This window comes from Palaemon carinicauda, chromosome 8 (assembly GCF_036898095.1).
Source record: "Palaemon carinicauda isolate YSFRI2023 chromosome 8, ASM3689809v2, whole genome shotgun sequence".
NCBI lineage: Eukaryota > Metazoa > Arthropoda > Malacostraca > Decapoda > Palaemonidae > Palaemon > Palaemon carinicauda.
In genome coordinates, this window is record NC_090732.1 from 48,397,171 (window position 1) to 48,424,527 (window position 27,357).

A 27,357-nucleotide genomic window follows, 5' to 3' on the forward strand; every position below is an offset into this window, starting at 1 on the left:
AGTATCAATAATGTGAATAAACTTGATCTGTCATTGAAAGTAAAGAAGCCACTTTTAATTTTCTTTTCAAACATGTTTGTGGATATACGTATTTATTTGCGAGTTTCTTTTTATGCGGTATTCATTTCTCACATTCAAAATGCTGTTGTCAAATCTTATTTGTTTACAGACTGAAAGAACATGTAATGATTTTCAGATTATAACAGCCTCTACCAGGAACTAGTGGACAATCTAAGAAGAATCTACATCCTTTTGGATACAAGTGTTCAAAAGTATAGGCAGGAAGGATGGGGAGATCCAGGTACTTCAATACAAACAAAATTGTATAGAAAAGGTACTCTTTTGAGTAGTTTACCTGCATTGATCTGGACCCAGTCCAGCTCTAAAATGGCCAGACTGCTGAACACCAAGGGAGGGAATGAAGGTAAAAATGGCTGCACATTTTTATCTTATATTCTTGGACTTCTGTTGCGACTGCCTAGTTGAGAAGCTTCTTGTCCCGTAAGGGAGGTAGCCTCTCTACAAAGTATGTTGAGTAGCTACCAAAGAAGAATGTATCCGAGGACATATACTCCCGCGGGTAGAGGGTGGCGAAGATCTGGGCTTTCCAGGCTCCTGCCTTCAGCACTCGGAAAGTTTCTTCTCGAAGGCGGAGGTGGAACCAATTCCTCTGACCTCGTGAGCTCAAGCTTTAGATGGACCGCTTGAGGGCTCTGCAGAAGTGGAGTATGCGTGCTTGATAGTCTCATAAAGTCAGATAGAGACTGTCTTCTTTGAGAGCGACTTTATCCTACCAAGGTTGAGGAACAACCTCTGGAGCTATGGTTTGAAGTACTAGGTTTTCGTACAGTAGCACCCTCACAGGACGGAGACATAGGTCATCCCGATGGCTAATTGTGTCTTAGAGGGAAGAGATGGAAAAGGACTCAAACCTGGGGTAACGGAGTCCCAATCTTCCTTCCTTACTGGCACAACCAGATTAAGGTCAAAAGGGGAAAGTATGGTCCCCACGATTCTTCAAATTACAGAATTCTGGAGCTGCAGATCAAAATCTGAGCTTCTTTGTTGGCTTCTGCGCTGGGAGCAAAAAGCTCTGGGAAAAGCTATCTGGAAGGGCCATGGCCCTTGAAGATCACTGCTCTGTGGGTAAGATAGTCATGACTCCCCTTTCTCCCCCTATTGATGGTGTTCTCGATATCCTCCTGCAGAAATGTATATGTACAGGAACAAATCATTCTATAATAAATTTATCATTTCAATACTTACCCAACATTCATTCAATCCTGCCCGTCTCCCCAAATCTAGTGGAGACAAAGCATCTATGATATGAGTTTTCCAACAAGGTGGCCTCCTATGAACCTCCTATGAACCTGCATTATTGTAGTCCTTTTCAAGGTATGGTAGGGCTAGTCATACAAGTCCACTACTAATCCTCTTAATACTATAGTTTATCAACCATGCTTCATTATCAAAGTTAACAGAACGATAAATATTGTATTACAGTAGTATTGAAATAAATACTTTAAAAAGAAAATATCTCAAAACAAAATTAGCACTGTAACATAATTTCATGTTCAGAATAAAACATCTCACCTGGATAATCTTGGCCTCTGTGTATTCCACTGCAGTCATACAGTTGTTTTGAATTGTCCCATTTACGTACATAATTTCTCCTGGAACATATCCTGAACGAGGAATCGAAATGTCAAAAGAAATCGGGCCTGTTTTGAAGCAGCAGCAATAAGACGCAGTTTTGACCACAGAGCAGCTTATTGCTTGCTGCAATGGAAGGATGAGTCTCATGAGAGAAAGAATTACCCCAAAAATTGTAACAACTTAAATAAAAACAAATTTAAATACTATTTTAAGATTGACAGCCTTTCATACTCATAGCTTACTAATCCCACAGCTTTGAATAAAACTTTCATTCTGATACTAACTGCAAATGAATCTGGATTGCCTTATGCAGGAAGCTGGAACTAGCGAGATCATTCAGCACCATCGTAAATATTTAGTCAAAAATAACAATAAAAATATTCTATAAACCACATTTAAAAATAACAGTACACCATTCACATGTAAAATCTATTAATTTGAAAGCAAAAAATATTCAATTTAATAAAAAAGACCTACTTCATGTAGATACCCAACAAGGGCATTTACATCGACATCCAAAATACATACATACATATACCAAGGCACTTCCCCAATTTTGGGGGTAGCCCACATTAAACAAATGAAACAAAAAAGGGGACCTCTCCTCTCTACGTTCCTCCCAGCCTGACAAGGGACTCGACCGAGTTTGGCTGATACTGCTAGGGCGCCACAGCCCACCAAAATACCCTAGATGAATTTCCCATATAATGGTATTCCAATGATGGTTTTAAAATTTTGAGCCGAACACCATTGTGCTCAACCAGAAGTAATCTGTCACAATGAACACACAATGGGGAACTGCTACCATCTAAAATTACCGATTCTCCGTCTAGTTCAATAACTTCACCCTTTAAGCAAGGGGTTAATATTAGCCATGATATTTTCATCTTTCTTATTAATGGCAAAGATGGGACACAGCTGCCACTCTTGCCACCTCCTTGATACGTATAACCTAATAGGTCTGTCCATATCATTGTGGGGAACTCCATGAAATAACTTTCCTCTTGGTAAGGGTAGAAGGGACTCTTTAGCTATGGTAAATAGCTCTTCTTGAAGGACACTCCAAAATCAAACCATTGTTCTCCGGTCTAGGGAAGTGCCATAACCTCTATACCAAGGGCTTCCACTGTCTCGAATTAGAGTTCTCTTGCTTGGGGTACACTCGGGCATGCTGTTCTATCTTAATTCTCTTACGCTTATTTTTTGGAAGTTTTTCATAGTTTATATGTGAAGGACCTAATTTAATGTTGTTGTTGTTCTTGAAATATTTTATTTTCATTATCAACTCTTTTCTTGTAGTTTATTTATTTCCTCGTTTCCTATCCTCACTGGGCTATTTTTTCCTGATGGAGCCCTTGGGCTTATAGCCTCTTGCTTTTTCCACTAGGATTATAGCCTAGCATGTATTAATATTATTATAATTATTACTTCCTAAGCTACAACCCTATTTGGAAAAACAGGATGCAATAAGCACAGGGGCTCCAACAGGGAAAATAGCTCAGTGAGGAAAGAAAACAAGGAAAAGTAAAATATTTCAAGTACAATAACAACATTAAAATAAATACTTCCTTTATAAACTATAAAATCTTTAACAAAACAAGAGGAAGAGAAATAAGATAGAATAGTGTGCCTGAGTGTACCCTCAAGCAAGAGAACTCTAACCCAAGACAGTGGAAGACCATGGTACAGAGGCTACGGCACTACCCAAGGCTAGAGAACAATGGTTTGATTGGAGTGTCCTTCTCCTGGAAGAGCTGCTTACCACAGCAAAAGTTTTTTTTCTACGCTCACCAAGAGGAAAGTTGCCACTGAGCAATTACAATACAGTAGCTAACCCCTTGGGTGAAGAAGAAATGTTTGGTAATCTCAGTGTTTTCAGGTGTATGAGTACAGAGGAGAATGTGGTAAGAATAGGCTATTCAGTGTATGTGTAGGCAAAGACAAAATGAGCCGTAACCAGGGAGAGGGATCCAATGTAGTACTGTCTGGCCAGTCAAAGGACCCAATAACTCTCTCATGGTAGTATTACCACAAATTCCCACGTGAAAAGGAACCCAGCAGTAAGTGGAATTTTAATATTGAAATCTAGTTCTTCAATACTTTGTAAATATCATGCTAAAATCATGCCACTGGCTTCTCAACCTTTAATTAAAAAATAAACCTTTGACTCTTTGTCATCCAGCTAGATGATGCCATGGGATGAACATCACTCAAACGTACCCTAATCTGGTGACATCACTGAAAGTGGGAAGGCAGGGAAATAGATGACTAGAAGATAAGTTCTGAAATATATCTTATTATCAAAACTCTGTTTATTTTCAACAAAATATTCACAGCTGCACTCTTGGGTAATGCATCTGATGTCCAGACCCATACTTCTATATCGGATTTTGATTATATTTTACCTGAACCCGTATCCGATCTTAGCCTTGCCCTCTTTCCATGCTCTGTAACTTGTCAAATTTAATCACATCAAATACTGACAGCAATGTCCCAAATATTTACAGCCCATAGTTTGTCCATTTGCTCTACAGGACCACAATCTATTTCAATCTTATTTTTCTCAATGATTTAAGAACATCTAAAACCGAGAAGCAATATCTCTTAAAAACTTTTGATCTCCATTATCATATAACTAAATTTTAATGTACCTGTACAGTAATTTGTATTTTCACAAATTATACAAAAATGAGTCCTTTGATTTCAGCATAGCTGGGAAGCCCTTAAAACGTTTAAAGTAGTAATAGCTGGCTGGTGGGTGGAAGAAAAGACCCCCCCCCACCTGATAGTTAGCTCAGCTCTTGATATTTGGCCTGGGATTTATATGGTGGTTGCGGTGGGAAGAGCAACTTAACCCTGGATAGGTACGGTGGGTCGTTTGCGACCCCGAGCGTCAAAAAAAAACAGGTTTTTCTCACGTGACTCACCCCTGTGACTGAATTTGTGGGTGATCGACCTGCAGGAGGTGTCTCCCCTACACGCTCTAGTAGTGTCCAGATGTGCATTGCTGTAGCTGTACTCCTTCCCCGATTTCTGAGACGCATCGGGGTCGTTCGCGTCCGAGTTTACCCTTCTGAGGTAGTTTGCATAATTATCAAAGTTATTACGTATTATGAAATTGTCGTAGAATGGTGCAACTTGTATAGGTTATCAGTTGTGGAAAGTCTTGGTGGATTGTTTGGCTACCATGTGCATGTTTTTTTTTTTAGTTAAAATGTCGTTCATCACCACGAGGACCATTTTACCGCGAGTGCCCCTTTTTCATTTTTTTTCATTTTTTTGCCAAGTCATTTTTCCGTAAGATATTGCCAAATAGTGTCGTAAAACTTTTGCTTGTTTAGTGTTGGAAAGTGTGTCTAGATGATCTGGCTACCCATGCATGACTTTGTTTTTGTCAGATACGACGTAGTTATTGGTATATTGGGTATTTAACTGCGGTTACCAATTTCTGTTTTTTTTTCAATATTTGTAAAAATTACTACGTAGTAAGGAATTGCCGTATATTATTCATTTTTTTTTCATGTTTATGTGTTAGAAAGTGTGCCTTGATTGTTGGGCTAACACGTGCATGTCTTTTTTTTTTATCTGAGATGTCGTATATTAGAATGTCGGGCATTTTACCGCGAGTGTCCCTTTTTCATTTTTTTTCATTTTTTTGCCAAGTCATTTTTCCGTAAGATATTGCGAAATAGTGTCGTAAAACTTTTGCTTTTTTAGTGTTGGAAAGTGTGTCTAGATGATCTGGCTACCCATGCGTGATTTTGTTTTTGTCAGATACGACGTAGTTATTGGTATATTGGGTATTTAACTGCGGTTGCCAATTTCTGTTTTTTTTTCAATATTTGTAAAAATTTACTACGTAGTAAGGAATTGCAGTATATTATTGATTTTTTTTTCATGTTTATGTGTTAGAAAGTGTGCCTTGATGGTTGGGCTAACACGTGCATGTCTTTTTTTTTATCTGAGATCCCGTATATTAGAATGTTGGGCATTTTTCCGCGAGTGCCCCTTATTATTTGTTTTGCATTTTTTTGCTTAGTCATGTTACCGTAAGGAATTGGCAAGTAGTGTCGCAAAACTTATATTTTTATAGTGTTGGAAAGTGTTTCTAGATGATCTGGCTACCCATGCCTATTTTTTTTTTAGCCAGATATGGCATATATATAAGTATGTGTTCGATTTTCCTGTGATTGCCATTTTTTCGTTTTTTCCCATTTCTTTCAAAATTACTACGTACTAAGGAACTATCACAGAGTAATGATTCCTCTAGATGTTTATTTGTCGGAAAATTTTGTTTACTTTTTTTTTGATTGAATATCATCAAATTTTTTTAGCTAAAATATTGTTTTACATTTTTTTTTTCGATTTTATTTCCCTTCAAAAAAAAATTTTTCGGGTCAGAATTTTAATTTTATAAACGTAAAATAATCGACAATTATCCAGCAACCCACCATACAATTTTTATGCATATCCAATAATAATTAGATTAGTAAATAACACCTTGAAATTGACATACCCTTCCTACATTTCAAGTGGCAGATTAGGGAGTCTGAGTCAGTGTGGTTGGCGGCCATTTTGTGGACATATCCGAAGCGTAAGCTGCCCTATCTATATATATTCTTGTTCCCTATAGAATTTGTGATATTTTGGTATATTTTTACCTGCATAAATATCATATTATATATTAAATATATGTATTTTTTTACGAAATTTCCAAGTACTCAAAAAATTACCTTTAGATATGGCCCCTGATATAAATGTAATTTACAAAATAATGAAGATTTTTTTACATATTTCTATTTTAGGATAACATATGTTTATTCCCTAAAAAAATTAGCCACTTCCTATTTCATTTGGGTACCCAAAAAAATTCATGAAATTTGGACAATTTTTTTTGGCCAAAAAAAGTTACCCTTTTTTTCTCATTTCAGATCTTCACCTCCATGGGTCTGACTTCATCCAAAATACATCAAGATGTGTCCTAAACATTCAAGAATCAATTCCTAAAAGGATTTGTGTATATATGTATAAACTTTTTTTTTATGAATTTTTATGTCAGGTCTTTTTTTTTTTCTACTTAATTTTTTAAAATATTTATAATAAATAGTTTTTCTGCAGATGAGTAGTATTTATCTTTACAGTTGTTTTAAGCATTCATTGAAGTTTTTTTTGGCAAAAGAAAAAAGGAGGTTACTGCAAAAACTGATTTTTCAAGAATTTTTTTTGCCGTCGGGGTCGTTCGCGTCCGAGTATACCCTTAAAGGGGTGTCCGAGGACCGTACCTATCCAGGGTTAAAGGGCTTATGTTTGTATAGTTAGGGAAAATACAATTCACTCTAAAATTAGTGATTTGTCCTTTAATAGGAGACTTATTTTTGGTATTAAAAAGCCACAGTTATATATTGTTAAATATTTAAAAAACGTAGAAGCTTTTGCACTTTATTCTAAGCGTCTCTTCTGAAAAAAAGTGCAAAAGCTCCTGTGTTCTTGATGCATCTGTGAACAGCAGCCTCTTTGGAGGTGATGAGTTGATTGGAACTCTTCTGGCGAGGTTTTCGTCATTCTGTATCTCCTAGCGGCAGTCTATTCAAGGGATGCTCATATCTTTATTATTATTTCTATTTCAAGCTAAATATAAGCATAGTTAGAATAGCAGGATGCTATGACCCCAAAGGCTCCAACAGGGAAAAATAGCCCGGTGAGGGCACATCCTCTCACAATTTATAGTAGATCCCAAGTACCTAAATTTTTCCACCTGTTTTATAACTGAGCCTCTACTTTCATACATAACTATCCTGTCCCTACCTTCCTTAATGCTCACTACAGCTTTAATCTTATCCACATTTACTCTCAAGCCACCCTTCTCCAAAGTCTTTGAAACTCTTAAACTTTTCTCTTTGTCTTCCTCCTTTTCAGCGGTAATCATCAAATCATCTGCATATAAAAACTCCCAAAACTCTTCATTTCAGATCTCTTCACTTAACACATTCATGACCCCTGCAGATAAAAATAGACCATTGACCGCTGGTGTAATCCAACACTAACTCCATAGGTTTCTGTTTCCTTAACAGTTGTTATTACTTTTAGTCCTTGTTCTTTATACCAACATCTCTACCATTCTAACCAACTTCAAGACTTCCCTCTTCCTCAAGCACCAAAAGATCACTTCTCTTAGTATTCTAACATACGCTTTCTCTAGATCTACAAAAGCACAGACAGAGCTTCTGGTTTCCCTCTAGCCTCTTTTCCTATAGCTGCCTTACTATAAAGATGACATCCACAGTCCCTCTTCCCACATGAATCCAAACAGCTATTTTCCAATCTTTACAATCCGTCATCTGGTAACCTCTCAAAAAGTTTCAAACCATTGTTAGTTTAATTCCCTTGAAGTTGACACAATCCATGACATTACCTTTCTGCTTAGATATAAATAACATTAAACTCTGCTCCCAGTCTTTAGGCATTATTTCCTCTTCCCATATCGCCATATCGCTCATAATACATCTAGCATACATTCTTTCCTCTCTATCTTGACGATTTCAATTTGACACTCTGATGGACCTAGTGCTTTACCATTTTTCATTTTACTCAAAGCCCACTTTACTTTTATATTCCGTATCTCCATTACTGGCCCCTTAACCCTTTGTTTCTCTCCCAGCTCTTCTCTCTAAAAGTTGCCTCTCCCTCCATCTCTTCTGAACGTCGTCTTCCCTGTGTTATATATTTCCATCCATTTTCTCGATAATCGCCATTTACCCCAAATCCTGTCTTTGCCTTTTCCTCAAGTTTGAAATCTTATAATTATCCTTTTCTCCATCCCTTGTTCCTAGGTTTTCATTTAATTGCATTACTGCTCTTCCAATAGCTATAGCTACTTTCCTCCTAAAATCTTTCTCCTATTTTCTGTACCATTTCTCTGCACCCTATGCATACCTTGCTCTCCAGTCTTTAAATGCCTTCAAGTTTCTTTTAAAGGACTCTTGCACCTCTCTCTCCCGCCACCACTATACATGGTAACATTAAAAGATGACCGTCATTGCTAAGTCGAAAAATATATGAACTTATAAACAGAAACTTACATTGCTACAAATTTCCAAATTCATTTCCTACTTACAGTTGATCTAGGATCCAAGTTAAGGTCGTATATATTGTGGACGATGATTGGTAACTTTTCAACGTGATCTATACCCCAGGGGATATTTGCGACTGCTTTCAGGGTGTAAATAACCTTTCCAGATGTACCTTCAAATGATGTTGGAAGACGAGATGGTAGAGTAAAAGAGAATGGAAATAGATGATTGCCTGGTGGAAATTTATTATTTGCATCTGAAAGAGAAGAATTTTTTTTCCATTAATACATAATCCAGTTTTTACAGTTTTAGTTCTAATTAATTTTCATGACTAAAGGGAGATAAAGAATTTAAAATAAGCCATAATAAAAGTTCCTACCAAACACAAGATCCAACACACATGTGTGCTATAAGCCCAAGGGCTCCAACAGGGAAAAATAGCCCAGTGAGGAAAGGAAATAAGGTAATAAATAAATATGAGAAATAATTAACAATTCCAAAAACAGTAACATCAAAACAGATGTTTCATATATAAACCATAAAAAGACTTATGTTAGCCTGTTCAACGTGAAAACATTTGCTGTAACTTTGGACTTTTGAAATTCTAACGATTCAACTACCCGATTAGGAAGATCATTCCACAACTTGGTTACAGCTGGAATAAAACTTTTATAATACTGTGAAGTATTGAGCCTCATGATGGAGAAGGCCTGACTATTAGAATTTACTGTATGCATAGTATTATGAACAGGATGGAACTGTCCGGGAAGATCTGAATGTAAAGGATGGTTAGAATTATAAAAAAAAAAAAAAATTATGCAACATGCATAAAGAACTAATTGAACGACAGTGCCAGAGATTAATATCTAGATCCGCAATAAAAAATTTAATAGAATATATCCTCTGGAGATATGGGGAAATGCTGAAATTGACAAAACCAATACAGATATAAAAACTATACAGATATTAACCCTTTTGCCCCCAGGCTATTTAGAACTTTCCAACCCTTAACCCACAAGGGTTTTTTCAAGCACATTTTGCTATATATATATCTTTTAAATTGCTCTAACAGCCTTAATTTTTGTCATAGAGAGGTCAGGTTGGTCTCAATTCTTTTGGAAAATGCCTAAAGTTTCTCATAAAGTTATCAAAAATATGCAAAAAAAAAAAAAAAAATGTAAATACAGTAGCAGTTTTTTTGCAAGGACGTACCAGTACGTCCATGGGGGTAAAGGGAATAGTTTTGTGAAATGTACCAGTACGTCCTTGGGGGGTAAAAGGGATTAAAAATTTACAATAAATCTTTACAATGGAAGCCTACACTATTCTAATCCACATACAATATAAAGAATCCTACTACAGTACTGTATTAACATACCTGCGCCATTCCAGAGAACCAAATTTGTTTGCGTATATAATTCATTATTTGAGTATGAGTAAGTTCTCTTATTACGTCTCTCTGTCCAATGCACCACTGCCTTTCCCTTCAAGGTCACTGTGATTTCTTGAAAAAAAAAATGAATAGAATATTTATTGATGTACAGAATCTAATTTAATCATTCATGACATACAATATTCCAATCATTTTTAAGAGAACAATACAAAAACCTATAACGTACACTCTCAGTATCTCCTGATGACAAAAATAGTACATCCACACTGATCAACTATCAAAAATTTTAAGTAATGGAACATCCTTTTAAAAGAGTTTTGAGCTGAAAATTCCTATCTATAATTAGAAGATTACTAATGTAAAACTAATTTTGTTTATGGTATAAAAACAATAAATTGAAGGTAATTAAATCTGTCAGATATGTTTGCAATAAACACACAAACAAATTTACCCCTAGAGAATCCCTGCTGAAGCACAAGGAATATTATTATTATTATCATTATTACTTGCTAAGCTACAACCCTAGTTGGAAAAGCAGGATGCTATAAGCCCAAGGGCTCCAACAGGGAAAATAGCCCAGTGAGGAAAGGAAACAGGGAAAAATAAAATATTAAAAACAGTAACATCAAAATAATATCTCCTATATAAACTATAAAATCTTTAACAAAACAAGAGGAAGAGAAATAAGATAGAATACTGTGCACAAGTGTACCCTCAAGCAAGAGAACTCTAACCCAAGACAGTGGAAGACCACGGTACAGAAGCTATGGCACTACCCAAGAATAGAGAACCATGGTTTGATTTTGGAGTGTCCTTCTCCTAGAAGAGCTGCTTACCATACCTAAAGAGTCCCTTCTACCCTTACCAAGAGGAAAAAGGCCACTTCAGGGAAATTTGCCAACAAGGGAGCCGTGGCACCAGGAACTGAGAGAGGGACCAGCCAAGGAGAAAAGAAGGAAACAGAACAAGACAAAAACAAAGAATGCAAAGCACTCAGGCACCCGCCTTCTGCTCACCCTCCTAAACAAAGTGGAGGATGCCCAGAGGGCAACGACTCGGGACAAAGACCTCAGGACCTCGGAAGTGATAAAAACTCCAGTGCTCAGAGCTTTCAGGACAAACAGACAACCGGGGGATCAACCACCAACAAGAGACCTCTGACCCTCAGAAACTGACATAGCAGAAAGACCTCAAGAACAAACCTGAAGTCTAAGGGAATAAAGAAAGTCATGAAGCGCCATCCAGGAAACTGGCCGCCACCTAAAATGTGAAAGGCATCTCGAAATCCCATGACCCTCCCCCCTTAAACCTAGGGCAAGGGGTACAAGAAGGATAGTGCGACTGGGTAGGACCCCCAGGGAGACCCTTTCTGAGATGCATCAAAGGGGAGGAGGGGTCTGATAAAGATCTAGCCGGAAAAGGACCAACGACCGACTGAAGTAGCCTACAACCCAACGACAAGATCCTCAATAAAGGGAGAGGGCAGCCAAGACCCTTGCCCCAATTAAATGTCTTAAAATTATTGTATTCTGCACTGACAAAAACAGCGTTCCAAGGCAACCAGCCGAGTTCTGCCACCTACCTGTATTAGACCAGTGCCTACCCCAGAACCCCCCAACCCTTACCAAAGAGCTCTCGTGCACTGTTACAGGATTAACAAGGGGACTTAAAGGGTTACTTATTGTCAGGCACCAGCCCGGACTGGATCCACCCTAGTCCTACTCAGATTACAGTCAACAGATTCCTGACAAGGATCTCGAGGAGAATCAATGAGGTTATTAAACACTGCAGTAAAGGCATACTCAAAATTGTCTGCTAGTTGGAAAACTAATTGAAATAACTTTGTCTAAATAACTAACTTCAAGAGAAATAAGCAAACACACAATAGCGATAAAAAACTAGTGCGGGGGAACGGGATGAAGGGGCCAAAATGGAAAGGTAACCATGAGGGATGAAGATACCAACACATTCCAGATGATAAATGAAAAGTTGGAAGAGTGGAAACATTTGTTAACAAGAGGTAAAGTCAATGCGGAACGGACAATGACGATGCCAGCTCCGGAGCCTGAAGTCAAAGAACCAGAATCCAAAATACAAGGAACTCAACCTAAGCAAAGGCATAGTTTCTTTAAGAGCCCTTTGCAAAAACGGTTCAGGAGTTTAAGAAGAGCACTCATTGCTATACAGTAGTACCAAGCTTGACACGAGTACCATGGGAAGCACAACTAAAATTTTAATACAATTTGTATTTTTTTTAACTATAAAAATCAGTCATTTAAATGAGTTACTCCTAGTCTCGTTTTCTCTATAACCAGATAATCAAAAGAAAAATGGTTTGATTGCATCATGTTTAGATGCTAAGCAACCATTGCACAAATGGTGCATAATGCTTGTTTACGGCGTTTCCTCACCACACACATCAGGTCAAAGACTTGCGGGGCGGTTGAGGCGGGAATTTTGATAAATAACTTAGGTTTGTATGGATAAGAAAGATACAAATTGTATCAAATTTGTACCATAGTTTATTCCTATGTGGTTACAAACTTCTGAGTCATTTATATGGGAGTCTTCCTTAGGTGGAAGGAAGTCTCTGTGAAGTTAAGAGGTATGCCCTTCCTCATTCATAGATACATTTACTATAAGTAATAGAAAGCGATCAAAGTGAATCATCTGTGATCAGTCTAGCTAAGAGAGAGATTGCTTGGGACTACATCCACCTAATTATCTCTACTGCTAGATTGCATAGCAGGAGAAAGGCGGCGCCTCCTTGTTTGGAGATGTAGATCATTACTGTGGAGTCTTTGAGAAGTGGAGTAACGCTATTGTTCTGCTTCCATTTCCAGGAATGATGTGATAAGCCTTGTATTTTTCTGACCATAGGTCTGAGATTTTCTCCCTTCCTAGGTGATCTATACCACCCTTGGTGAGAAGCATCCGTGAACAGGAGGATTTGTGGTAGAGGAGCCTGGAGGGGGGCTTCCGCTAACAGGTTCTCCTCGTTCAACCACCAATGGAGGTCTTTTGATATTTCGTGAGGTATATGTAGCAGGATTGCAGGGTGATATGATGTCGGTGACCATTAGTTCTTACCACTACACTGAGCAAAGATACATTCTTCCGAAAGGAATGAGTTTCTCCAATCAAAAAAGATGGCCTAGCAGTTTCTGCCAAGAGTGGGTAGGAAGGGGTTTCCCTTCTAGAAAGGTTTCTGCTAATTCTCTGAATCTCAAGACTGTCAGCTGATGGAAAGACTCCAGCTTGAACTGAGTCTATGGACTGCTGGGGGACAAGGCTGGACTTCTGCAGATTCAGTGTGCCTCAACAGGAGAGCTCTGGATTCTGCTTGAAGCCAGTCATACAGGTACCTCAAAAGTCTGATGCCCATAGCATGAGCTCAGGTTGAGATAAGGGCAAAGACCTTGGTGAAGACTTGAGGTGCTGTTGATAGGCCATAGCACAGCAACCTGAACTGAAATATTTTGCCTCAAAAAGGAAACCTTAGGTATTTCCTGAGACAGGATGGATGGCGACCTAAAAGTAGGCGTCTTTCAGGTTTATGGTCAGAAGGAAATCATTCTTCCTGATAGCCTGGAGAACAGTGGCCGGAGTGTCCAGTTTGAACTTTGTTTGCAGCACATAAAGGTTCAGGTGGGAGAGGTCTATGATGGGTTTCCCACCCCCTGTCAGCTACTCTACCAGGAACAGATTGCTGAGGAAGCCTGGAGAGTTGCTCGAGACTTCTTCCACTGCTTCTTAGGCTAATAATTTGGAGACTTCATCTAACAACGGTAGGTCTTTTAAAGAGCTTTTCAAATAAAACTGTTGGATAGTTAGAGACCTAGTCAGAGGACCAGACAGGCTATGAACGGGACTCGATATCCTGAACGGAGGATTTCTATTGGCCAAGGGTTAGCCCCGAAGTCCTGCCACCTTTGCCAAAAGCTTTTTAAGCATCCCCCCACTGGTGGTAAGCTGAGGGACATGACCTCCCTAGCGTGAACCTCTGCGACCGCGCCCTCTTCGTCCGGAGGGATGTCCTTTCCGCCGAAGTATAAGACTAGGGGCTTGTCTCCCAGGTTGTTGCACCTCAATGCCATTGGAGGTAAAAGTCATCTTTGCTGTGGAACTAGCTTAAAAGAAAAGTTCCTTAGCTGTTGCTTGGGAGTGAACAACCATAGTTTCTTGGGGATAACCCGTCCCTGGGAGACAGCTGCCTAGAGCATCTTGCTAAGCCAGCGACGCACCTCTTTAGAATGCAATTACCCCATAAGTACACGTTCGGAGGCAGAAGGAATTCTAAGGCTTGGGCTCCAGATCTGGATAATTCCTCAAACTGTTCAAGGACATGCTCACTCATAAGGTTTTCTGTTACTGCAAAACATGAGACTACTCCAGACCAGTGGTCTAACCCCGAGCAGGCTTGGATTTTGGACATATATGCAACTTCCATGTTTGCCATTTCGGGCCCAGAAACAATGGAGGGGAGATTAGTCAGTTTATCCGTAGGTACCAATAGAACCAAATTAGCAACATCAGTGTCAATAGGAAGTGGGCTCTGGCACGCACCAGAGTGTAAGTAAAAATGTCTCTGGCGTGAAAGAGGTAAAGGTGGTAGCTTCAAGGACCTATTGGCCTTAAGTGAGTTTTCTGATACTGAGACTTGTGCATCAAGTAACTCTAACCTATCTTTAGTTGGATTTGAAAGCGCCACATCAAACCTATGTCTGGGGCTTTGAGACTGTGGGAAGATAGACAATAGTGCACCGTCTATTAGCAGTTAGCGTATGAGGTGGGTCATCCAATCAATCTAAATGAAGGATGAAACTCATTAATCTTGATAAAGTGTGAGGCTTCTGAATCTGACTTAGGACCTCGAGAAGGATTACATGAACCTGCCACACTTGCAGTCAGGTGTACCAGTGCAAACCTACATGCCTACACATTGATCCTCCATAATCAATCAAACAAAATATCTCTCTAAAAATTATTAATTAGAAAAGACAGACAAAATTTTCTAGACCAAAGAGTATGTCTGTAATGCTAGGCAGCAGAAGTGAAAGTGGCTACTTAATATACAGGCAGGGAACGGGTATTCCTGCGACTATCTACAGACACCTCTTTAAACTAGAGAGGCACTCAGTAGAGCGCAGCCCTCCACCGTGGCTTATTTCTCGACCTTTTGCCCGACCTTGACCTGTGACCTTAACATGCATTAATTGGCGTGGATTTTCATACACTCAAATATGAACCAATTTTGAAGTCTCTGTGACAACAGTGTCCAAACTTAAGGCTGATTATGTGAATTGGACAATTTGCTTGACCATGACCTTGACCTTAGACCTTGACCTTCCAAAATTTAATCCTTTCTAGCTTTTTACATAAAAGTTACTCCCTGCAAGTTTCATTACTCTACAATTAAAATTGTCGCTAGGAAGCAGTTCACAAGCTAACACGCAAACAGAGGGTAAAACAACCTCCTTCCATCTTCGTTAGCGGAGGTAAAAATCTAACAGCCAAGTTTCATCTTCAATGAAACCAAATTCCTATTATAGGACTAGGACTTGTATTCGTGTGGAAAGAAACAGTGAGTTGGGCTTTTCAGCATCAACTTCGGGATTTCCGGAGTTGATTACGAAGAATTCTTCTTAGCCTACTCTTCCCACTGCAGAGGCAATCACCACAGCTATGTCCTGTTCAAATCAAAGGGTGGGGATTAATGGCAGGCTTTAACATAAACTTCCCATCATTACTTTCCTAACATGTCTGGCCTAAACCCCATTTCATGAATTTGTATAGGTAAATGCCCACACACACTAACAAGAATAAAAGATTAATAAATTAATTTTGACAAAGGGAAAAATTATTTTTGAGGAGTTGCTAGGTGATCTCCAAGGACTTTCCGGGTAAAGGCTAGAACAAGGTAATCAATATAAGCTGATTACCAAAGGAACATTATTCGCTGCTCTAGAGCCAGTGTATCAACGTGGTGCAAAGCACGAACTCACTGTGTATAGGGGAGACCTACAAGTTCAGGCTCATTTGAACCTGCCACAGCACTTCATCAACCGAACATCATCTGCTATGAGTGACGTCATGCGCAGTGTACCCGACAAGAACCATCATTTCAGTTATTGCTGTAAAATTAATGAACTGTATGTCACAACCAACCCTCAACCTCCATTCGTTATATGTCGTGCCCACGAAGAGATGTGCGTACTGTATTCAGTTTACTTGTCTGCTTCACTTTCAAGAATGTTATTAAATTAAATACCTGTGTTCAGGTCGTTTTTGTCTTTTATGCCTTATTTTATGAATAGAAAATAAAGGTGGTCATTTACCTTTCTTTGGTGGGTCACTAAGTCGGAACTTTGAAAGGCAGCACGAGTTCATCGGTAATGATTGCAGCCGAAGTCAAAAGTAACTAGTCTAGTTAACTGACAGATGGGTGGGGCTTACAAGCAAAACCCGTCAGTAGTTATAACTACCCCATTAACAATTCAATGCCTGTTCCAGCTTGAGCAGTGTAACACTTATATTTGCGTAAGAACATATGTATTTCAAGAAAGTTATTATAAAGTACCGTACCTCTACATGAGATTTCTGATCCCGCTACAGCTCTCACATAGCCCCTGACTTCCTGGCCACTGAAGTAAACTGTTACACCTGGGGGCAATTCAATTTCCAGTGAGTCCAAACCCATGATGAATTCTGCAGGGAAAAGATTAAACAAAATTTAAAGTAATATGACAAATTCGTAGATAATTTTTATTTTTCCTAACTATACAAACCTTAGCTATTGATTAGGGGTATTACTTTTGGCGAAGCTGAAATGAGGAGCCATTAATTTTTAACAAGGGTTTACTACCCACACCGCTAGTTAGCGGGGGTAGGGGAGGGTAGCTTGCTACTCCCAGCCTTTCACACACCTGTGCTTGAACTCACTTTGCTTGGAGGTAGGACTTCAAGGGGGATAGGGCTAGCGGGCAAGTTTGGTTAAATAGCTAAGGTTTGTATAGTTAGGAAAAATACAAATTATCTACGAATTCGTCATTTGTTCCGTAACTGGAATACAAACCACGCTATTTAATAGGGGTGACTCACCCATTAGGAAGGGTGGACGTCCCAGCCAGTCTGGCTTTTGGCTTTGCCCGGGGACTCCTTATTTGAGTGTGTAAGCACACAAGAAATAAGAAGTCCCTGCACCTCGCTAAAAACTTGCTATGAAAGGTCTGCAGCCTACGCAAGCTGTGTGTGAAGGTATGAAAAAGTGTGACTCGTCTTAGAAAGTTGTTCTGAAGTTCTTTAGATGGAAACTTGTAGACTAGGACTTTCCCAATACCACCTCGTCAGGGTATGGGGACGTAACAGTATTAATCTTAATACAGTGGAACCTCTACATACGATCTTAATTCGTTCCAAAAACTGCTTCGCATGTTAAAACAATCATATGTTGGAGCAAATATTCCCATAACAATACACTGTAATATGGTATTTTCATTATAAAATAATATTTTCATTATAAAACAAATTTTTGAACAAACTTACCCGGTAGTTATATACAGTATATAGCTTACGTCCTTGACGTCACGACAGAAAATTCAAAACTCGCGCCAATCGCCCATTAGATAGCCAGGTGTACCACCCCTGCGCCCTAGCGAGGTACCTAGGAACCATTCCAGGAATCCTCATATATTCCCTGCCTCTAATCTCTAGAAGGGAGGAGGGTGGGGATTTAATTATATATAACTACCGAGAAGTATGTTCAAAAATTTATTTTATAATGAACGATCTGCAGAAAGGTCCAAGACCAACGCAGGAGCAGTGATGGATGATTGGTCTCGAGGAGCCTCCTCACCGGAGGTGAAGGAAGGCCTCTATGGCAAAGAGGAAGGCGAGCCTTCCGACAAATGCGCCCTCTGGGGGCCGTTGGATCAGCAAGCTGACCTTCTGCAGTCCTCCGAAGAGGAGTCTCTGTCAATGAACTGCCCCGAGAGGGAGAAACACTAGCAGGAGAGACTGACGATGGACTTAAGTTTCTCCCTCGTAGGTTGAACAGGAACGGGAGAAACTAGGCCGTCAGCTACCGTAGAGTTTGGAATGGAAGAGGTGATATGTGATACCGCATTGGATACTTCTGACACCACAACGTCGACAAGAGACAGAGGATCAACCTCTGACGGTGACGACGATTGCTTGACAGCGGCACCCAATCGGATGTAGTTAAGCAAAACCTCCTTGGAGGGCGAACCTGTAAGCCCTAAGGAGGACCAAAGCTGGAAAAGGGAGGTTAGTGACATATCCTCCCCCGGGGGGAGAGGTGGAGCTGCTTTGCTAGGGTAAGCAACGTCATCTATCAAGTCCCGAGGTTGGTTAACAATACAACGGTCTACGCTACCGCTCGACAGTCTCTCAAAAGAGACCGACCGAGTGGGAGCTTCTGAGGAGGTTTGGGCAACGGAAGAAAAAGCCTTGGGTTTTTCTCCTTTCGAAGCAACCTTCGAAGGAGAAATATCCCGTTTGGACTTCTTCCGTCGTCGTGAAAACCTCTCCCACTGGGAGATAGACCACTCCCTACACTCACTACATTTATTGTTGCTATCACACCATTGGCCCCTACAAGAAGGACAAAGGGCGTGAGGATCAGTCTCAACCGCCCACATGAATGTTCCACAGGGCCGGTCGGGAAACCCAGGGCAGGTGCGCATGATCGCAGAGGCCAACTTCACACATACAGAAATAGAAAAAGAAAAGACAAAAGCAATTAAATGGCTGCCAAATGACGGCGAGGATGAGAGCGGACACGTCCGACCACCATCCGAGCCGAGAGCAAAGTGAGCTCAAGCACAGGTGTGTGAGAGGGGGGGTAGCAAGCTACCCTCCCCTACCCCCCTAACTAGAGGTGTAGGTAGTTAACCCTCGTTAAAAATTAATGGCTCGTCATTTCAGCTACGCCGAAAATAATACCCCTATTAAATAGCATGGTTTGTATTCCAGGTACGGAACAAATGTATTTTTACTAGCTTCATAAACCAGAGTACTTTAATTAGAAAGATTGATTCAGTACGAGCTGGAGACAGTCGTTAAATTCGGATAACGAGCAGTTATCCACCTTGCGATGGGCGCGGGCGAAAAGCCCGGCCCTATTCCCAGCTAGAGTACCTTCACTTTTGACTTTTCCATTCAGCTAAGCAATGGCTCCAGCAACCTTCTAACTGTCTTTCACTGAGATGAGAAGACTGTTTGGACCTGACCATACATATACTCGATCAAAATAAAGAAATCCTTCCCACAAAAGGGATATCAGTTTGGAATCACATACTAGAATGATCAATGAGTTGGTATATAATCCACTACTCTCCCCTCATTAAGGCAGGTTGGAAAAGATACTTCTTTAGATTTAGAGAATGGAACTTCGTAATATGATTTACCAGCATCAGGTCTAATCCAGCATGTAAAAATTTGACCGCTTGGTCCCTGAGAGGGAGACAAGAATTAAGGAGAAAAGCCAATCATTCTACCATTTATTCCAGACTTACATCTACAGATTACCACAGACAAGATGCATTCTGTCGGGAGCTGGGGTAGTGACACAACTACCTGAGCAGCCACCACAGGACCAAGCACAAAGGTGCCAAGAGAATTGTGGTTATACCCACATAGATAAAAGACAGATCATCTTTATTGCAAATGTGGTCTGTCTTATCCAAACTCTGGTCTTCATTCCTTGCCCAATTGACAGCTTTCTTTTAAAACCATGGAGGTACCAATACCCCTGACTTTTTGAGCTCTGGTCCTAGCTAGTACCTTGACTCTCTCATCAGTCAAGGCGTAATCTTTATGGATCATATCATGAAGCCTTTCTTGGTAATGCCAGTGCTGACAAAAAGTCTACAACACTCATGCCTGAGGTCTCGTGTCCTTTACAGTTAGCACCTCAGAGCCCTCACAGGACACAAAAGCATCTCCTCTCGATCACCACCAGACACTTCACGAAGGGAGACGATGGAGAAGGTCTCAAACCTGGGGTTATGTGCCACTGTGTTTCGGGTTTGGCTACGACCTGAGGCCCAGTACTGGAGGAAACCTCCTTCCATCCCTCAGCGTGGGTGACTAAACAAGAGAGTACGTGCAACTCGCCTACTAACAAAAAAAATAGCCTTGAGGGTCAGATCCCTGTCTGATGACAGGTTACATATAAAGGTAATGAGGACATGAGTAATGTCCCACTTCGAGGCCTGATGCCCTGGGGTGGGAAAGGTCTGTTTGAAGCTCCACACAAGCATAGAAAGCTCATGAAGCGGAGAGGTCTACTGTATATCCTTTAACAGATGAGACTGAGAGAGGCACTTCTCTCGGTGAAGGAAGACTAGGAAATATGCAATCTGCGCTAGAGATACTCCAACTGGAGAAATATCCCTTCAACACAAATCGTAGAAGATGGCCCACTTTCCCTAATAGACAGCTGTAGAGGACTGTAGCAGGTATTTAGACATCTCCTGCGCAGTGCTTTGTGAAAAGCCTCCCGCTTAGAGATGCTGGATAGCCTCCAACCTGTGAAGATCCAACGACTTTATAGACTAGTGGTACCTCTAAAGATGTGACTGACAGAGAAGCGTGGGTCACTGGGGTAGTTCTCTCACAACCTTAACCAGAAGAGCTAGTAAATTGGGATACTACTCGGCATATGGATGGGAGCCACCAGGATTATCCCGAGTTCTGCTGTAATTAACACCCTATTCATTATTTGGCTAATTACACTAAATGGAGGGAAGCCATACGCGTCCAGGTTATACTATACCATGTTGGAAGGCATCTTCGAACACAGCCCATGGGTCTGGAATGGGGGAGAACACGGAGAGCCTATTGTTTTGCTGAGTGGCAAACTGGTCGATCCAAAGAGAGCTCCATAGGGCTAGAAGCCTCTCCACTACGTAACAATGTAGGGACCACTTCAACCCTATAATCTGTCCTAGCAACTGAGTACATCTACTAGTACATTCCTCTTGACAGGAATGTACCTTGCTAACAACTCTATAGCATGAAATGCCGCCTAGACGTGCATCCGCTTCATCAGCTCGCACAGAGGGAGTGAGACCGTACCCGCTTGCTTTTTGACGTAGGCTGCTATGGTGGTGTTGTCGCTCATCAACACTAATGAATGCCTCCTCCAATGTTCTTGAAGTGCTTGCGGCGCTAGAAAGAATACATGCATTTCGAGATTATCGATGCGCAGATGCAGATGCCTCTCTTCCCAGGATCAAACACTCAAGACAACCAGGTCGTCTAGGTGTGCTCAAAACCCCTCCTTCGATGTAACTGTAAACAGTTCAAAGTCCAGAGGAGGAGACTCGAGCAGGACTCACCAGGTGAGGTTTTCCTTGTCAAGCCACCAGGTTAGATCAGCCTAAACTTCCTACCCCACTGGAAGAGGATAGAATGGAGGAGTCCTGTTGGCTCACCATTGATCCTTCAGAAACCACTAAAGGGATTTCCGTTGGAAATGCATGTGAGGAATAAGTTTCTCCAAAGAATGACGGCCAAGAAGACTGCTAACACCAAGCTAGTACTTCTGTCTTAAACAGAAACAACCGTGCAACATACCCGAGACTGCTAATTCGATCATCTGTGAGAAAGACACTCGCTGCTTCCATGTCTATCAGCAAGTCCAAGTACCTCAACCTCTGCTTGGGTATGAGATCTGACTTCTCTCAGAATACCACAATCCCCAAATTGAGGCAAAATGAGAGAAATCAATCTCGATCTTGTAGCAGCTGCCTTTCCAAGTACAGTACCAGCCAATCGTTGAGATACATAAAGAGACATATCGCTCATAAGTGGGCCCAAGCAGCTAACAAGGTGAACACCCATGTGAACACATGGGGAGCAGTAAGCAGCCTAAAGCAAAGAATCTTGAACAGGTACACCGTACCATAGAGGGAGAAGCAGAGGTACTTTCAAGAGGACTTGAAAGTACGTATCCTTCTGATCTAATGACAACATGAAGTCTCCCTCATTGACTGAAGACCGCACAGACCATAGAGTTTCTATCCTGAACTTCATTTGCTGAACAAACTTGTTCAGCGGAGAGGTCAATGACTGGTCTCAACTCCCTTATCACCTTCTCCACCAGGAAGAGCTGGCTCGACTGTAGAAGCCCGGAGACTAGTCTTGAACAACTTTCAGTACATTCTTACCTAACATCCCTTCCACCTCTGCGTGCAAGGCAAGAGCTTTCGGTAATGTTCGACGATCTAACAGGAACTCTACAGACAGCTGAGATGGGATGACTGGCTGTCTTAAATACGTAGCAAGTAACCATACCGGAGGACACTGTCTTCCATGTCGGCCACTGGTGAGACAGACATTCCTCTACTCATGGCAGCAGGAGAGGATGAACGCTGGCATCAGTGTTTCCCTCTCCCTCCCCTCTTTCCACCGTCACCCTTCCCGAAAGGACCAGGCTGAGGTACTAAAAAAAGGCTGTGCATGCACAGGCTCTTTTTGGGAAGAGGTTGTGAGGGTTTAGCACATTTATTCCCCTTCAGGGCATACCCCTCCCACTGCACAGGAGGGCAAGACCTGCACTCTGCATATGAGGATGATTGCGAACAATCGTTCTCCCTACAAGCCGTACAGGAGTGTGAATCTACACCTGGTTGCACCAAACACCCTGGCCCCGGAAAATACGAACATCCTGTTTCACTTCAATCAGTTAACAACTGCAATTACTTCCTGCAAGAAAAACAAATGAGAAAGTTTGGTAAGGAGCTAAAAGCGCAGGAATACTCGACAGCGATCAAATCAAAAGGGACGCTACTCCAGATGGGAAAGGGAGCGAGGATCTTCGTCCGCACCCTTCGCCAGCTGGATAACTGTTCGATATCCAAGTTTAACTACCGTCTCCAGCTCGGGCTGAATTAACCTCCCTAATTAAAGGGCGAGGATTTATATGCAGCCTAAGAAAACAAATGGAATCTTTAAAATTGTAATGTTTTCAAGTCAAATCCTTTATTTCATACAAACTCTTAACTCACAATGTACATATTGAAAAGCAAACGATCAATAGAGTATAAGTAATGGTTTGCAGTGAAACGAATAATAGATAGGTGTGATATATTATGAAGGCAAGATATTCACATAAGCAAAGAAAATCATCAAACAATCACTTCCATACTGGTAATCAAGTACAGTATATGAGTTAGGGGTGAAGTGTCAATACCATTTTGATGCTAACCCGTTACAAACGTTTAGTAGGGAAGAGAATCTTCTGTGAAGTACAAAAGTTGAATGACTTAGAGTGAACCTTTAAAAGTAAAGTAATGGCACCCTAGATTTAAAACTAGTAAAGGAAAGTGAGGTTAGTATTCAACAGTAGCCTACTATACGTTATTCTAATTTTATGCTAATTAGAAATTCACTAAAGAAATGGACAAGTGCTGGCCATTTTGGCGTGCTTTGTTGGCGAATAAAAGGAGTTGTGAATAATAACTTGAACTATCAATGGGCAAAAAGTCTGGGAACGTAGTGGAGGCTTCTTGCGTTTACAGTAACTATTGTCGAAACCTACTATAACATTCTCTTTCTTTCTGTCGCAATTATTACCTCAACTTCAGAACCAATATATATATAATATCCAAAATTTTCACGCTGAAGTTCCTGGATGATTTCATAGTTCGGACATTTTTTACGACATTCTCTTTAGTCAGTGGATGGTTGCCATGAGAAGCAAATGTTATTTATAATAATGACAACACACTCCATTTACTAAGTAGCCGTCATGTGTGTATTCACAAGAATACCTTACATAAGAGTATTCAAGATAGAGTTGAAAATATATAATGTTTTATTTACAGTATTCAAAGTGACTGCTGCAGATCATATTAAGGATCCTTCGTAGTTCGTTATTACAGAACAGGAGTAAAATTCCAAAAGTTATGACTAAAAACCAACATTTTCAAAAGGAAACGAATACTGTACAAGAATAACACCTAACTTAAGGTTCCCCACCTAACCTAACCTAGGACCCATATCCTTACCTACTTTTGCATCCCTTGGATTGCCGATTTCTCAGCTTACCCTCAGATTAAGTTTCAACCTCAAGTATTGTTTCTAGCCGGTGTGATGGTCTGAACGATCCCCCGGTCTCAGAATTCTCCTTGATAATCTACGCATGCGCGAACATTACCGTTTGCCAGTGCATACGAGGTTGATGTTTTATTTTCTTGTAATGTTAGCGTGCGCAGCTCAACATTACCGCTTGCCAGTACATACGAGCTTGATGTTTTATTTTCATGCGAGTGAAGCGAGCTAATGGCGGAAAAGAACCATTATACAATGTCAAGGAGAATTCTGAGACCGGGGGATCGTTCAGACGATCAGGCAAGGCAATACTAAATCGGCGTTTCCCCAGTATGTTTTCCCCACCCAAAACCCCAAGTTCCCACTGGGGGTCCCACATTATCGTAGGATATAGATATACATATAAATATTTCTGAAACTATTCATTTGCGACGGGAATGAGTGTCATTTTCGAAGACTGCGTAATTTTTTCTATAAGAAAAAGTAGTTTTTTTCCTAGGTTACATTGCCCTGTAATACACTACTTTAATACCACTAAATCATTATGTTCCGCGCTATGTTGGAATCTGCGCCGATTCCGAATCGGGTTGCGCGATGTTAGAATTATTACTTTGTGCGGCAAAGTTGGAATGCAGTGTTGGGTTCCCGCTGTGATTTTCAGGGCACTACCCAACCTAATACACCCACCTAACCTAACCTAGGGGGCCTGTACCCCTACCTAGGCCTACCGGGGGGGGGGGTATGACCCTGTTAAGACCACTACCAAACCTAATACACCCACCTAACCTAACCTAGGGACCCTGTACCCCTACCTAGGCCCCTGCGACCCCCCTTTAAGGCCACAGTGATTTTCGGGGCACTACCGAACCTAATACAACCACCTAACCTAACCTATGGCCCTGTACCCCTACCTAGGCCTAGCCCCTGCGACACCCCCCCCCTTAATGCCACTACCTAACATCCATCAAACCAAATGGTAATTGCAATTAACCACTACAATAACTAACACGCCTTGGAAACAAATTAAACACACATAATGACCTGACTTTACATAATGGCCTGATCACTGCATATACGACGAGGAGATCACCCCATAGAACCTAATACTGTTAACACACCTATTGCCATATAAGGTAAACGAGTCAGTCGGCTTATTTACGTGAATCTGTTTCACTCCACAGCAACCAAAATACGATTCTGACTTGGTCGCGCGATCTGGGAATCTCCACATTGCGCAGCGCCAAGTGAGAATATTCCAACACGGAGCATATTCTGAGATGGGTCGCAACAATTATATTTCATAAACTGTAAAACTAGCTTCATATATTTCAGGAATTGATAAATATATTCCCCAATAAGAAAATAGATTTTTCAGGTAATAAGAAAGTTTATGCCTGTCCCAACAAACAACATTCACCCCTATTAGGGAATGGAGGTGGCAGGGATGATAAAACCACCGGAGCCTTTGTATATCAGCGGCCAGATCCTCCCATTTGCAATAAAAATTGACAACCTAAATTTTCCCCCCTTAACCTAAAAACTGTGTCCTTACCTACTTACCTAACGAGGGGGGGGGAGGTACTAGGCCTAACGTCAGCAGCCAGAACCTCCCATTTGCATTAAATATTGACAACCTAAATTTTCCCCCCTAACCTAACCTAAAAACCGTGTCCTTACCTACTTACCTAACGGGGGGGGGGGGGGGGGTTGAGCCTAGGCCTAACGTCCTCCTGCCAACCCCCAACCACCGGCGAATTTTAAGTTCATTCATTCTTCTATGTCTTCCCTTATTAAAAAATAAAAAATTTTCCCCCCTAACCTAAAAACCGTGTCCTTACCTACTTACCTAACGGGGGGGGGGGGTGAGCCTAGGCCTAACGTCCTCCTGCGAACCCCCAACCACCGGCGAATTTTAAGTTAGCATACATTCTATGTCTTCCCTTATTAATAAAAACCCTGACTTTCAATTAAACATAAATGACAACGGTATGTATTCTATTAACTGGTTTGGTGCGATTTATACATGCGGTATCAGCTTTTCACGCATAGTAGGCCTACTAGGGAAATACACCCATTGCATTTACACAAAACCACATTTCCGAATGGCATACACCATAAATTGGTCAACATATTCTTTAATTAAAGCTGTACAAATTGTTCAATGAATTGAATAGGATTAATAAACAGAAGATATTTATAAAAGAAAAAGAAAATGCAAAACTTACGTCTTGTTTACAACAACTTCTGTGTCTGAATCTGAGCGCAAGTTAACATCCAAAATCCATGTAATGTTTCTTTAATATTCTTAATGTTTCTTTAATTTTATTGAAAACAGATAGAAAAAATACGAAAAATGTAATTATATTTAGTGTAAAAAAATCTGCATAATTTCGCATAACTTTCTATATCAAAATAACTTCAGAAGTAATTTTTTACTTACGGTTAAGAGATTCATATATTTTATGATAACATTATCATATTGCATTTCTAATGACCATTTTACTTCTAATAGAATCTATATATTTCAATTTTAATTATATAAAACATGAGAAGTGACATTCTTTTCTATATATTATCATTCTTATGCATTATATGTATAATATACAGTAGACACATTACTAATACTCCATACATCATGTTACGTAATATTAGTAAACAGTTGAACGCCCCTTTTTTTCTTTTCTTTTTTGTAATAACATCTATATATTACAATTTTCATTATATAAAACCTGAGAAGTGACATTTTTATCTATACATTATCATTCTTATGCATTACGTGTATAAAATACAGTAGATACATTACTAATATTCCTTACAGCATGTTACGTAATATTGGTAAACAACTGAACGCCCGAATTGAGAACTGACATTCAACAGGCTTATTATTATTATTATTATTATTATTATTATTATTATTATTATTATTATTATTATTATTATTAAATGTTAAGCTACAATCCTAGTTGGAAAAGCAGGATGCTATAAGCCCAGGGGCTTAAACAGGGAAAATAGCCCAGTGAGGAAAGGAAACAAGGAAAAATTAAATATTTTAGGAACGGCAAAAACATTGACATAAATATTTCCTACATAACCTATAAAAACTTTAACAGAACAAGAGGAAGAGAAACTAGATAGAACAGTGTGCCCGGGTGTACCCTC

The 27,357-nt window shown here is 40.3% G+C and overlaps 1 protein-coding gene across 2 annotated transcripts in view; it reads right to left on the reverse strand.

Annotated features, from left to right (window-relative positions):
• The window catches only part of LOC137644880 (arrestin domain-containing protein 17-like), a 48,488-nt gene extending 22,029 nt beyond the window's left edge, over positions 1–26,459 (reverse strand). The window contains exons 1-5 of one of the 2 annotated variants that reach the window (XM_068377762.1): positions 26,424–26,459; positions 16,705–16,827; positions 10,105–10,230; positions 8,771–8,982; positions 1,594–1,779 (exon numbers count right to left, since the gene is read on the reverse strand). In XM_068377762.1, coding sequence (XP_068233863.1) covers positions 1,594–1,779; positions 8,771–8,982; positions 10,105–10,230; positions 16,705–16,819 — 639 coding nt within the window. In that variant the 5' untranslated portion in view covers positions 16,820–16,827; positions 26,424–26,459. The remainder of the gene's footprint in view (positions 1–1,593; positions 1,780–8,770; positions 8,983–10,104; positions 10,231–16,704; positions 16,828–26,423) is intronic. The other variant, XM_068377763.1, reaches the window with a different exon arrangement.
• Between the last annotated feature and the right edge of the window lie 898 nt (positions 26,460–27,357).